Genomic DNA, 12762 nt, shown 5'->3' on the forward strand with positions numbered 1-12762 from the left:
GAGCAAATAAAAAGGGAGTTCTGTCGCTGAGGCAAGGACAGAGTAAGTCACACTGCAGGCATTTGCTGTTACCTCCATCCTCATAATAGTAGTTATCTCCAGAAGCACTGCCTCCAGAAAACTCTGGAGTGTGTTTCTTCCTCTTTTTCTCTTCCTGTAGTTCCTTCTCTTGCAAAAGACGTGCTATGTCCTACAAAAATAAAGTGGAGGAGAAAACAGCATCATCAGAGAGTAAACAAGGTTGACATGGTGAGACTAGATGCTCCTGTCAGCTCTCCTCTGCTGATAGTGCTCCTCAGACCTCCACTCATTCATCAAATGTTTCTCAGATGCTTGCACGGGCAAGAGCACACTGTACAAAAGCAGGCTGGCCTTTATTATTCCCAATTAAAAGGACTCAGGTTCTGAGACCAACAACCAATACACGGGCATCATCAAGCTGCAAAGCTGTAAGGTGAAGACACTGTCCATAGGCCAATCAGCAACCAAGAGGCTGGGAAGGTATTTGCAAGAACTCTACGTCTGACAGAAGATATTATCCAAAATTTATAAAGAATTCAGGAAGTTAGACACCAAGAACCCAAATAACCCAATTTTTAAAAAATGGAGTACAGAACCAAACAGAATTCTCAACAAAGAAATCATGAATGGCTAAGAAGTACTTAGAAAAATGTTCAAAGTTCTTATTCATCAGGGAATGCAAATCAAACCATCTCTGAGGTTCCCATCAGAATGGATAAAATCAAAACCTCAGGAGAGCACATGCTGGAAAGGATGTAGAGCAAAAGGAACCCTCCATTGCTGGGCGAGTACAACCCTTATGGAAATCAATTTGGCAGTTTCTCAGAAAACTGGGAACAGTTCTACCTGAGGACCCAGCCATACCTCAAGACCCTGGGCATAGACCCAAAGATGCTCCACCATCACACAAAGACACTTGCTCAGCTATGACTGAAGGAGCTTTATTCTTACTAGCCAGAAACTGGAAACAACCTAGATGTCCCTTAACTGAAGAATGGACAAAGAAAATGTGGTACATCTACATAATGCAATATTATTGAACTATTAAAAACCAAGAGACATCATGAATTTTGTGGACAAATGGATGAAACTTGAGAACATCATCCTGAGTGAGGTAAACCAGTCCAAGAAAGAACATGCAGAGTATGTACTCACTTATAAGTAGATAATGGCCATAAAATAGAGGTCCCCTATTATACTCCATAGACCCAAAGAAGCTAAACAAGAAGGAAGGCCCAAGTGAGGAAGCTTGAACCTCACTTAGAAGGGGGAATAAAATAGTCATAAAAGGTAGAAGGAGAGAGAGAACTGGGAGAGAGGGGGAATGGGGAGAGGAACTGGGGGTGGGATTCGGGATCAGGTGTGATGAAAGACAGGAGAAATTGCTAGATGGCCACAAAAATGAATGGATATCTGCAACTGACAGGGTGAATAGTTAGTGGGCATCTCCAGGACAAGGGAAGTGCTCTAGAATCAATGGGGCGACCGTAACTGTGACTCACTACATTGAGGATATGGAACCTGAAGAGGCCACCTCCTGTAGCAAGGCAGGAATCCCAGTGGAGGAACAGAAACGCCATCCCACCCACAAAAGTTTCAACCTAAAATTTATCCTGGCTACAAGAAATGCAGGCATGGGGTAAAGAGCAGATACAACTTAAGACCCATCCCATGGGTAAGTACTGATCTCTGACACTATGAATGATACTTTATTATGCTTGCAGACAGAAGTTTACCATGGCTGTCCTCAGAGAGGCTCTACCCAGCAGCTGACTCAGACAGACTCCCACAGCCAAACAGTAGATGGATCTTGGGGACTCCTACAGAAGGATAGGAGGAAGGATTGTGGGTCCCAAAAGGGATAGGAACTCTACAGAAGACCAACAGAGTCAACTAATCTGAACCCTTGGAGCTCTCAGAGACTGAACCAACAAGCAAAGAACATATATGTGCTGGACCTAGCCTCCTAGCACATATGTGGCAGATGTACAGTTTGGTCTTCATGTGGGTCCCAAACAACTGGGGTGGGTGGAGGCTATCCCAACAGCTGTTGCCTGTACATGGGATACGTTCCAGCTAGGCTGCCTTGTACGAACTCAGTGGGAGAGGAAGTCCCCAGCCTCACAGCGACTTTAAGAGGGGAGGGGAGATACCCAGTGGGGCACTCCACTTTTCAAAGGAGGAGAAGAGGGAGGATGGGGAAAGAATTGTGGGAGGGGTGACCAGGATGGAAGCAATGAGCAAGATATAAGATGAGTAAGTAAAAATATAAATTAAATTTAAAGAAAACTATAAAGCTAGCTAAATCTATAGAGAGTCAAAGTAATGTTGCCTAAAGCTAAATCTAACACAATTTCTAACTAAGACAGAAGTTGGTACCAAGAGTTGGGATACTGCTGTGATAGGCCTGACCATGCTTTTGTTTGGAAGAATGTGCATTTTTGGGACTTTGGATTTGGAAAGCAGTGGAATGCTTTATATGGGGCTTAATGGACTGTCTTAGTAGAAATGCAGAAGTCTTTGTTACTGAGAATGATTTGAATTGTGCAGCCTGGCCCGAGAGTTTTCAGAGGAGAATTTCTTTCGGCATGTGCAGTAAAGACTGCTTTTGTGGTATTCTGGTGAAGAAGATGACTGCTTTTTGCCATTGTTTGAAGAGTATGCCCGAGGCTAAGGTGAAAACACTCAGATTGACTGCACTGACAAAGGAAGTCTCAGAAACGCCCATCACAGATTTTGTCCTCTGGTTAAGTCTTATGAAGAGCATTTTAATGAAAAAAAGAGAAGTTGCAAAAGGAAAAATACAAAATATATGGTTTGAGTATTAAAGGGACACCTGGAAGTGAAATAGAGCTGAATCCTGTGCTCAAGAATATTAAATTGAATTAAAGGAGTAATGACCTGGGGGTAAGATCCCACCCAGCTAAATTAGCTCCTGGCAACTTAGTACAAACCTTTAATAACAGGAGACAGGCCTACGGATCTCTAAATTCAAGGTCAGTCTACAGAGCAAGATCCAGGACAGCCAAGCTTAGGCGGTGAAGGAGTTAGAAATATAATAGAACAAGGGGGCCATGTTCCAGCTCCTGCAAACAGCAGAACTCAGCAGCTTTGGCCATGTGTCTCTGGCTTTATATTAAAGAGGAGGAGAAGACAACTGATGCTGGTTAGCTAGAGCTAAGAAAGAGATCATCATCACTGAGGTGAATCTTATGGGAAGTGTTTTTTAAGAGCTGTGTTCCAGAGATGCCAAGGTTGAACCTCTTGCTGTGGCTGGACTTGGTAATGTGTAAGAGTCACCCAGGTGGTCCTGGTTTTGAAGGCAGGAAGGGGTCATGAAGAGCAGCTGAGGCTGGGCACTGTGAGAGGCCATGGAAGGCCACTAGTGAAGGTGTACCCTCGGTTGCAGTTGATGGCCCCGGACTGAAGGGATCATGCAAAGGAGTTGAGGCTTGGCACCATGAAGAGAGCCTGTGAGAGGCTATTGGTGAAGCCTAGTTACAACGGAAGACCCCAGTGGATTGGAGATGCCAGTGCCATGGGATGACCACCAAGAACAGGCAGTGGAGTAGATCAACCTGAGTGCTACAGAGGGCAAAGCTGGACAAGTGAAGCCAGCCCAAAGATTTGTTAAAGCTGCCAGAGTCACAGACTATCTTCTGAGGGAAGTGCTAACAGGGAGTCCAACCAGCCCAGGAGACAGAAGTTTGTTATAGTCAACAAAGATGACAAAGGAGTTGAAGATCTGGAGACTGCTTTGACATCAGACATGGAGATGGCAGAGTATGACGTTTGCCCAGCTGGTTGCCTGTCTTGATTCAAGGATTAGTTTGGTGATTAGATGGATCTCAGAAGAGACTTTGAACTTTGGACTTTTAACATTGTTTGTACTGCTATAGACTATGGGGACTTTGGAAGTTGGACTAAATGTACATTTTTATTATACTATGTTTAGGTATGGCCTCCATAGACGAAACTGTTTGAACAAGTCTATGGAGGCCAGGGAGTGGAATGTGATGCTTTGCATATGCTTGGCCCAGCGAGTGCCACAATTAGAAGGTGTGGCCTTGTTGGAGGAAGTGTGTCACTGTGGGGTGGGCTTGGAGACCCTCCTCCTAGCTGCCTGAGGATGTGCAGTTTATTCCTGGCTTCCTTTGGGTGAAAATGTAGAACTCTCAGCTCCTCCTGCTCTATCCATGCCTGCCTGGATGCTGCCACGCTCCCGCCTTGATGATAATGGACTGAACCTCTGAACCTGTAAGCCAGCCCCAGTTAAATGTTGTCCTTTATAAAACTTTCATTGATCATGGTGTCTGTTCACAGCAGTAAGACCCTAACTAAGACAATATATTTAAGTCTTTTGTCCAAATATATGACTAGGATTGGCAAGGAAATAGCAAGCTACACAACTTAAGAAAGTGACTTATAATTTAACTATAAAAATTGTACAATTAAAACTTTATAATTTTATTCAATTACATACAATTTTATTAAAATTGTAGTTTTATAAGTTTTATAATTAAGAATCATAAAATTTTAAATTTTTAGTGGTGATTCTGAGTCAGCTTTTCACAGAAATACTGCTATGTTAACAGAAAAAAGAAGGTACACTTCTGCCTGGCATGAACAGGACCCATTCTGAGCAGCTGTTGTGGCCCAAATATGACCCATTCTCTTACTACATACAGCAAGGTGCATGCGAACTGTCACAGGAACATGGACTGCACGCCAACGACAACAAAATTCCTGTAGACAGATGAGCAAAGGAGCAGTACTTGTGCTTAAAGGGATCAGTGCAACTCTGCACTGTTATGCTTTAAACAGAAACCAGAATTTCATCAGGCAAAGTACAGACAGGCCAGGAGCAAGGTTGTTAGGGTTTTCATTGGTACTAGGAATGGCAGAGCCTAAAGAACACAAGATATGGAATACTGCAGCAAAGAGTGAGCTAGAAGATGACGGGGGATTCACAGGCACTCGGAAAAATCTGCAGGCTCTGTGGTCTGAGAGATGAAGGATTACTAACAGTTCTGAGCTCGAGGTAGGATATTCTGAGCACCAAGAGTCTGTTGATGAAAACTCTACAGAACATGAAGACTGTGTGCTCATGGCGTACTTTACAGGATACGGCTTCCATACGCCCATCAGGTTCTTCTCAAAGGCTCAGACAATCAAGGCAAAAAAAACTCACCAAGTAAGTGATAGTAAAAACATGGATAATTTAAGACAGTTGCTTATAATACAGGATAAACATAGTGTTCAGAGCTCAGTGGTGCACATTTAAAAATAAAAGCAAAAACAAAATGAAAATAAAACAAACACATCTTTCATTGAACTTTTCTGAATGTGTCCAAAAAAGATATAGTAAAAGACTGTAAAATAACTCGAAATAACTCATTCAAAAGAATCATAATTCTTTCACATACTTTAAAAAAAATAAATTAGATGCTAATACCAGGAAAGAAAATTAGAAATGAGTATAACACAGGTATTTTTATCATCATTCATTAATATAATTTAATAAATATGACAATATGGAGGTCAATGTCCAGTGTGAAAAATTAAATATTATTAACACATGGTTTTTCAACCAACTTATACAAACACACACACACGCACAGCCCTGGGAAAGGTTTATAATTTATTTAAACTCTCAGACTATACAATGCCAGACACATGAGCAGGGACACATAAAATACCACAGGTCAGAGTGAAGAAGAAAGGAAAAGGAGAAAAATCCTACTTTATACTTTTCCATACAGAAACTCAACTTCTAGTGCACTGATAGAAAACTGTCCCTTTGTTCTCTGACCAGTTCTATCCAGATGTCCTAAAGTGAACATTATGAGACGAAAAGTAACTACTCACATAAATTTCTCAAGGTTTCAATTAAGCTCGGTGTAATAAAAAGTCCAAACTAATCAGCCTTAAGGTCATATTTCTGACGACTTAGCAGTTATCTGAGTAAATCTGGTACCTGTGCCAGAACTGCTTCCTTGAGGTCTTACTAGGTACTGCACAAGCCAAGAAGTGTGTGTGCGTGTGGGTGGGGGGATACCTTGTACACCCAACTCCAAAACTCTCCTGCTATCTACAGTTCCTGTACAGCAGAGTAGAAAAGAAGAAATAAACACACGTGGATTTCCAAAAGACTACAAATATCATTTTCTTTAATGCTGTGCTTTCCAGTAAGCATAAATGTTGCTTCTATAAACTGAGGAAAAGAATACAGGGACCAACCAAAAGAAAACAATCAGGACCCAACTGCCAGGAACCACTATTTTGCTACAATCTGGAAATTTGTCCTTGTTTTGCTGGTATTAAGCTCAGTCCTTGGGATAATGTAGCCACAGTCCTCTCCTTGAAAAATAGAAGAAAAAGAATCCTGACCCTTTACAATAGCATTGGCTGGCCAATTAGTAAGAAATGAAAATACACACGAGGTACTTAACCACCAAATGGTTTCTTTTCCTCTAAGCTCTCAGTGATTCAAGGGGGTTGAGAATAAAGAAGAACACAGATTCAATGAGAGCTGCTATCACAAAAGGAGACCTCTGCCTTCCAGCTCCACTTCGGCCTGAGGCACTCCTGCAGGTGACTAAAGACAAGAGCTTCTCTCTGAAAGGAGCTCATACGGCTAGTATTAGTCACTGAACTAGATGCTGCCAATCAACTGGTTCCTCTTGATAGGAACAAACTTAGATCCTCAGCTCCCTTCCTATTAGCACATAATCCCGAACAGATCACACTGTCTCCGCAGATTCTCCAAACAAACTGAAATAGAGCACTCAGTCCAAAGAGGGCACTGCAGCTGACTCTAAAATGAACACTGAAGGCTGACGGGACAGCTCAGTGGGAAAGTACCCTCAGCTCACCCAAGACTCTGAGTTCAACCACCAATATTGCTCCCAAAGATCCAGAAAGAAAGAACGGAAGAACAAAAGGAAAGAGGGAGGGAATGAATGAACGAACGACGAATGAATGAACAAAGTGCAACCTGATATGCCATGGACGGCTGATCATCATGGGAGCCCTGCCTTTTTCTGAGTAGAGCTGGAGGAGCAGCAGAGGGAGAAGCCATGGGGACTGGGAGGAGGAGGCGGCTGAAGGAGGCAATGACACATACATACGCATGGTCTGGAAGGGACCAAATATGCTCTGGACAATAGAGGATCCCAGCACAAGGCTGGGGTCCTTAGCTCACGGATCAGGTGGACAAGGCTCAGGGGAACAATGCAGAGCGTGGGGCTCGCCATCCTAGAGTGGCCACTGTGCAGGCCAGGCAGCTCTCAGACTTTTCCCAGACGGAACTCTACTCAATCACAGGGCCAAGCAATTTAGGGAAATTTTACACAACACAGGGTTTTCACCTCATGTCTTACAATTCATAATGGGTTTTCAAAGAAAGAAACTATAAGTTAAAACTGAAAAGGTATCTAAAACTATGCACTTTCCATGCCTGCCAGTGATGGGGTGAATGAGGATATCAATCCCCTTGATTAGATTGCTACTCTACTTTATCAGTTAGTGTTTAATAAATGAATGGCTAACTAAGGGGGCTCTCAAAGAGGTATAACATCAACAGTTACCCTGCAAAGCCAGGGAAATAAGAAAGGCTATAAATGTCAAGTAGCAAAATGACAGGGTAAGATGAAGAGGGTTTCCTCAACTCGAAGACTCCCTCCCTCTGCCTGACAGCTGCATATATCACATGTAGTTTACAGATCAAAACAGCAAAAACCGTACTAACACAATCTACTGCTATTTGAGCTAGTCTCAAAATAATAAATTTATATAAATATAATTTTGTGGAATCATAACACAATTAGAATACTATGAATAAACACAACTCACACTGGATTTATTTGATTATCAATCAGTTACTAAGTTTCCCTCTTAACAGTTCATGGTCCAGATGGTTTAGACTGCCAGACCAGAACCATAACCCTGCATCAAAGTCAGCCACACTAATATTTACATAAGAAAAAGAAAACTTTCCTAAAATAGCTGTACATCACATACACCACATTTTAAATATATAAAACATAATATGTCTTTGTACACATACACAGAGAAGGGGGGCATGCATGTCATGCACATACACAGAGGTATAGTCAACTAGATATAGATTCTTTGGATTTACTTTAAAAAACACTAATGAATGTCTATATTGTAACCAAAGAATGGAACCAACCCAGACTCTACTGATTTAGAACAGCAAAAAGCTCCAAGCCTCTCCAATGGGCACCTAGAGAAAAATTTAACTAGTGTGTTTAAGACACTACATAAAAGAGTTTTGTTTGTTTTTAAACAGAAAATAAATGGCAGGACTGTGGGGTGAGGAAGAACATGGAGAAGAGGAAGAGGAAGAGGCATATACGGAAGAAAGAAAAGGACGAGGGTGGGAGGATAGGGACTAGAGGCAGACAGCCTCCTGTCCTCCTTTCTACATCTGCCCTGCATAAGAGCCCTGCTTTCCTCACATCTGCTCTCTGTTAACACATACAATAGGAACTATAATCCCTGTAATAGCTGAAAATGTTCATTCACCTACACAAAGCTGCACACTTCTATTATGTCTCATGAACAACACTGTTTAGAAAAGTATCTGAGGCAACCCAAACAGAAAAACACACATGATATGCACTCACTGATAAGTGGATATTAGCCCAAATGCTCGAATTACCCAAGATGCAATGCACGGACCACAAGAAACTCAAGAAGGATGACCAAATTGAGGATGCTTCACTCCTTCTTTAAAAAGGGAACAAAAATATCCATAGGAGGTGAGAGGGAGACAAAGTTCAAAGCAGAGACTGAAGTAACAGCCATTCAGAGCCTGCCCCACATGTGACCCATATATATACAGCCACCAAAACTAGATAAGATGGATGAAGCTAAGAAGTGTTGGCTGACAGGAACCAGATATAGATCTCTCTTGAGAGACACAGCCAGAACATGTCAAATATAGAGGCCAATGCTAGCAGCAAACCACTGAACTGAGAACGGGACCCCATTGGAAGAATTAGAGAAAGGACTGAAAGAACTAAAGGAGCTTGTGACCCAATAAGAACAACAATGCCAACCAACCAGAGCTTCCAGGGACTAAGCCACTACCCAAAGACTATACATGGACTGACCCTGGGCTCAAACTGCATATGTAACAATGAATAGCCTAGTAAGAGCACCAGTGAAGGAGAATCCCTTGGTCCTGCCAAGGTTGGACCCCCAGTTTAGGGAATTGTTGGGGGGGGAAGGTAATGGGGGGAGAATGGGGAGGGGAACACCCATAGAGAAGGGAAGGGGAGGGATTGGGGGCTGATGAACAGGAAACCAGGAAAGGGAATAACATTTGAAATGTAAATAAGAAATACCCAATTCAATGAAAATGGAAAAAAAAAGAAAAGTATCTCTAACCCAAGAAGAAAGGCTTTGATCATAATTTGGAGTGGGGGAGTGGGGGTGGGAATAAACTACTCAGGAGAGTTGACACAGAATCTCCAAAGATTTAAGAGAAAATCCAGAGTGGTTTTCCACAGCTACACTACTAAAAAATGAACTAAGCAGACTCCACAGGAAGAACGAGGAGAGGAGAGGAGAAAGTAAGAGAGGACAGCTCATTAGTAATCAGGAGTGCTTGGCCAAAACCAGGCCAGAAACATGTAACTGTCTGTCGCTCTGCTTCTGAGGAACACAGATCCACCCTTCAGCAACAATAAAGTGACTTCATTCGCTCACTACTAACACAGCAGTCACCGACAGTCACTGCTCATGAAGAAAGAACAGCAGCCATCCTGATGTAACCACGGCATGGGTCTGAGCAGATGAAAAACCTGAAGAAAGTTTCTAGGGCCAATCATATAGGTTTAGTTGTTAAAATCCCCAACTGTGTTTCTCAGTTCACTTTCGATTCTACTGGGGAAAGGAGCCAGATGGGTCAACACATAGTGAAGAGTAAACAAGCAGAAGGCGATAAAATAAAGTAAAATAAAAAGCCCTTTAAGTCACACCATATCTGAACATACTTAAGATAGTTAATGTTGCTCTGATTTTGCATTTATACTCTAGAAAAGAAGTGGAAAAGCCAGCCAGCCAAGGCAGACAGGAAGCACTTACCAACGCCATGAGCACTGGAGGTCTTTTACAATCTCACTGAACCCCAACAACAGTCTCCCGTTTGCAGGGATATAGAGAACTGACATTTTGGAACCTAACACATATTTAACTGAAAAGGTGAAAATTAAACAGCTAAAAACTAAAAAGCTAAAATTTAGGCCTGATCTTCCCAACTCTAAATTGCACACTTAGATATTGTGCTATAATACATATGTCAGAACAGAACTAAATAGCACAAAGGTTCTCTAATATCTTATAGATCTGTAACTTGGAAGAACTCATCATTTAACTGTTTCTTACTTTACAAAACAGAATTAATTACTCCTTTGTTTACTTAAACCCACAGACCTAAAAATCCAATATTTGGTCGTGTTTTCCTGACTTGAGGTAGGATCAGGGAAGGCAAGAAGCATTTACAAGATGTCGATAAACCTGCTAATTACAACACACGCTTCCTGAGCACAAAGTACAGCTATTTCTTTCGGCCTGGTTTCATCCCAAAGAAGAACATTTACTGTGGAGGAGCAAGACCTGCTGCAGTAGGAAAAGGTCCCGTGTGACCCTAAAACAGGGCATCAGAGGTCATCCTTAATTCTTGTCATAATTATCATAAATCATGATTTATTTCTTTAACAAACAGCTAAATACACTCAGATATCTCATTCTCATTGGTAACTAACTCTTAAGGAGCAAAGGTGACTCTGTAATATAGACTAACTTACTAATACCCTGATTTACCTAAAAGTGACACATGCCAACTAGTGTAGAACAGTCCCACTTTACATGATTGAGCATCGCCCCCATATCTATGAAAAGTGTCCATGGATTGAGCAATCATTTTCTTCACTGACCACCAAAACCTATTTAGTGAAAGGGGTGGTTCTGATGCTAAGGTCTTGTTCCCCAATTGGTTCTTGATTTGTCAGTAAAGAAGGCCGGGGACCAATTGCTGGGTAGAGGGTACAGGTGTGACTTCCAGGGGTCCCAGCACGAAAAGGCAGAGGAAGAAGAAAAGAGTTTTTTTCTGCCATGCTTTGGAGGAAGAACAACACAGCAACCATGTGAGGTCTCCAGGAGAGCTGGGGCCTGTAGCCTCCACTACAGGCGGGTGGCCAAGGATGCTTGGCAGGTGCTAGGTGAGAGTAGTCACTGAAGTTTAGGGGAGGTGGAGAGACAGAGATAATAAATTGTTAAAGGCACACTTCTCCAGGCGGGAGAGAGTAATGCCCAGCAACTGTGCCTAGAAGGCAAGTTGTAAAGTAACAAACTGTGTCTGTGTGTCTTTTATTCATGGATTCAAGGGTCTCAAGTGGGAGCTGGTATCACTCTCTGAGAAAAGGCAGGTAGAACAAGAGGAAAGCTAGGAGGGGCTGGTGGCAGGCTGATCTTGGAGCAAAAGGTGGTAGCTTTTAAAACTATACGCAACAATTTTAAAAGAAGGCAGAGAAATGAATTCTCAGCATAGAGTATTGCATATAAACTACGAACAGCAAACATCTGCAAATTCGTCATCTCACAATCCAGGCACTACTATCAACTATCATCATTTCAGTTCTAAGAAGAAACGGTCAAGAGGCCAGAAGAATCAATGCATTAGGCCAGCAGATAAGGCCAGTGAGTCTAACTCCAGCTCTTGAGACCTCATGAGAACTTATTCCTGACTCTAGTCTGAGTTCTGCTTCAGGCTCGCTCTCAAAAGCTGAACTCAGATGCAGAGACCTTAAGTGAGCTGAAGAATGCTCTCAGCAATTCAGTTACTCAGAGCTGCAGAATGTGGCCTCCTCTGAGGCCTTTGTGGATAAAACTAGTTAAGGTCATATAACTATTTAAGGTCATACAGGCTAAGACATGGTCCTTGAACCAATCATGAGTTTCTTTCATATGACACCGAGACAGAGGTGGACATTGACAGCTAGGGCACAGCTCCCCAGAGAAGCTGGCAATATCTAATCTTAGACTTCCTGCTTCTGAGAACGCTTCCCTATCCTGTGAGGCCACCAGAGCAGAGATAACATACACCTTTCTGTACTGTTGAGAACTAACTCAATTTCATGTCAAGACTTCCAAGGGAACAAGCCATCAAGAGGCAATAAACAGTAGTCCCCAGAAAACAACACCCAAGGCTCGCCTGAACTCCACATGAGGAGTCCTGCTGCCATCCAGAAACGCTGCATTGCGCTAAACCTCTTTCACTGACATGAAACTTCAACAAAGTCATACCTCATCCTTCTTCTCCTGAATACGTCGTCTCTCAGCCTCGATTGTCAGCTTCTCCTGGATTTCCTGAGCAATTTCACAATCATGTTGTTCACTATAAAAGGCAAAGGTGATATAAACAAAGAACAGAAGGGAACATTTTTCTTAATCAGAACAGTTTACTAAACACTCACTATAAGCTGTTAATATATTTTAACTCAATCTGCATGGCACTGACCAAAAAGGATCCAACAAGGATCGATGCTCAACTGAACAGAGGAGAAAATTGGAAAACAAAGTGACTGTGTGAGAAAACTGGCATCTCCTTCAGACATTGTAATCAACACAACATCACATCACCCAACTGGGGCCACTCTACAATTAGACACAGGCTCTTCCAGAATTCTACAAAAGCTGCATAGCCCAGGA

At 42.3% G+C, this 12762-nt stretch overlaps 1 protein-coding gene across 2 annotated transcripts in view; it reads right to left on the reverse strand.

Moving 5' to 3' along the window:
• Positions 1-12762, reverse strand: part of Ccdc50 (coiled-coil domain containing 50) — a 62301-nt gene that overhangs the window by 28987 nt on the left and 20552 nt on the right. For both annotated transcript variants that reach the window (NM_182736.2, NM_001401395.1), the window contains 2 exon segments: positions 73-190; positions 12358-12448. In NM_182736.2, coding sequence (NP_877400.1) covers positions 73-190; positions 12358-12448 — 209 coding nt within the window.

This window comes from Rattus norvegicus, chromosome 11 (genome assembly GCF_021556685.1).
Source record: "Rattus norvegicus strain SHRSP/BbbUtx chromosome 11, alternate assembly SHRSP_T2T, whole genome shotgun sequence".
NCBI lineage: Eukaryota > Metazoa > Chordata > Mammalia > Rodentia > Muridae > Rattus > Rattus norvegicus.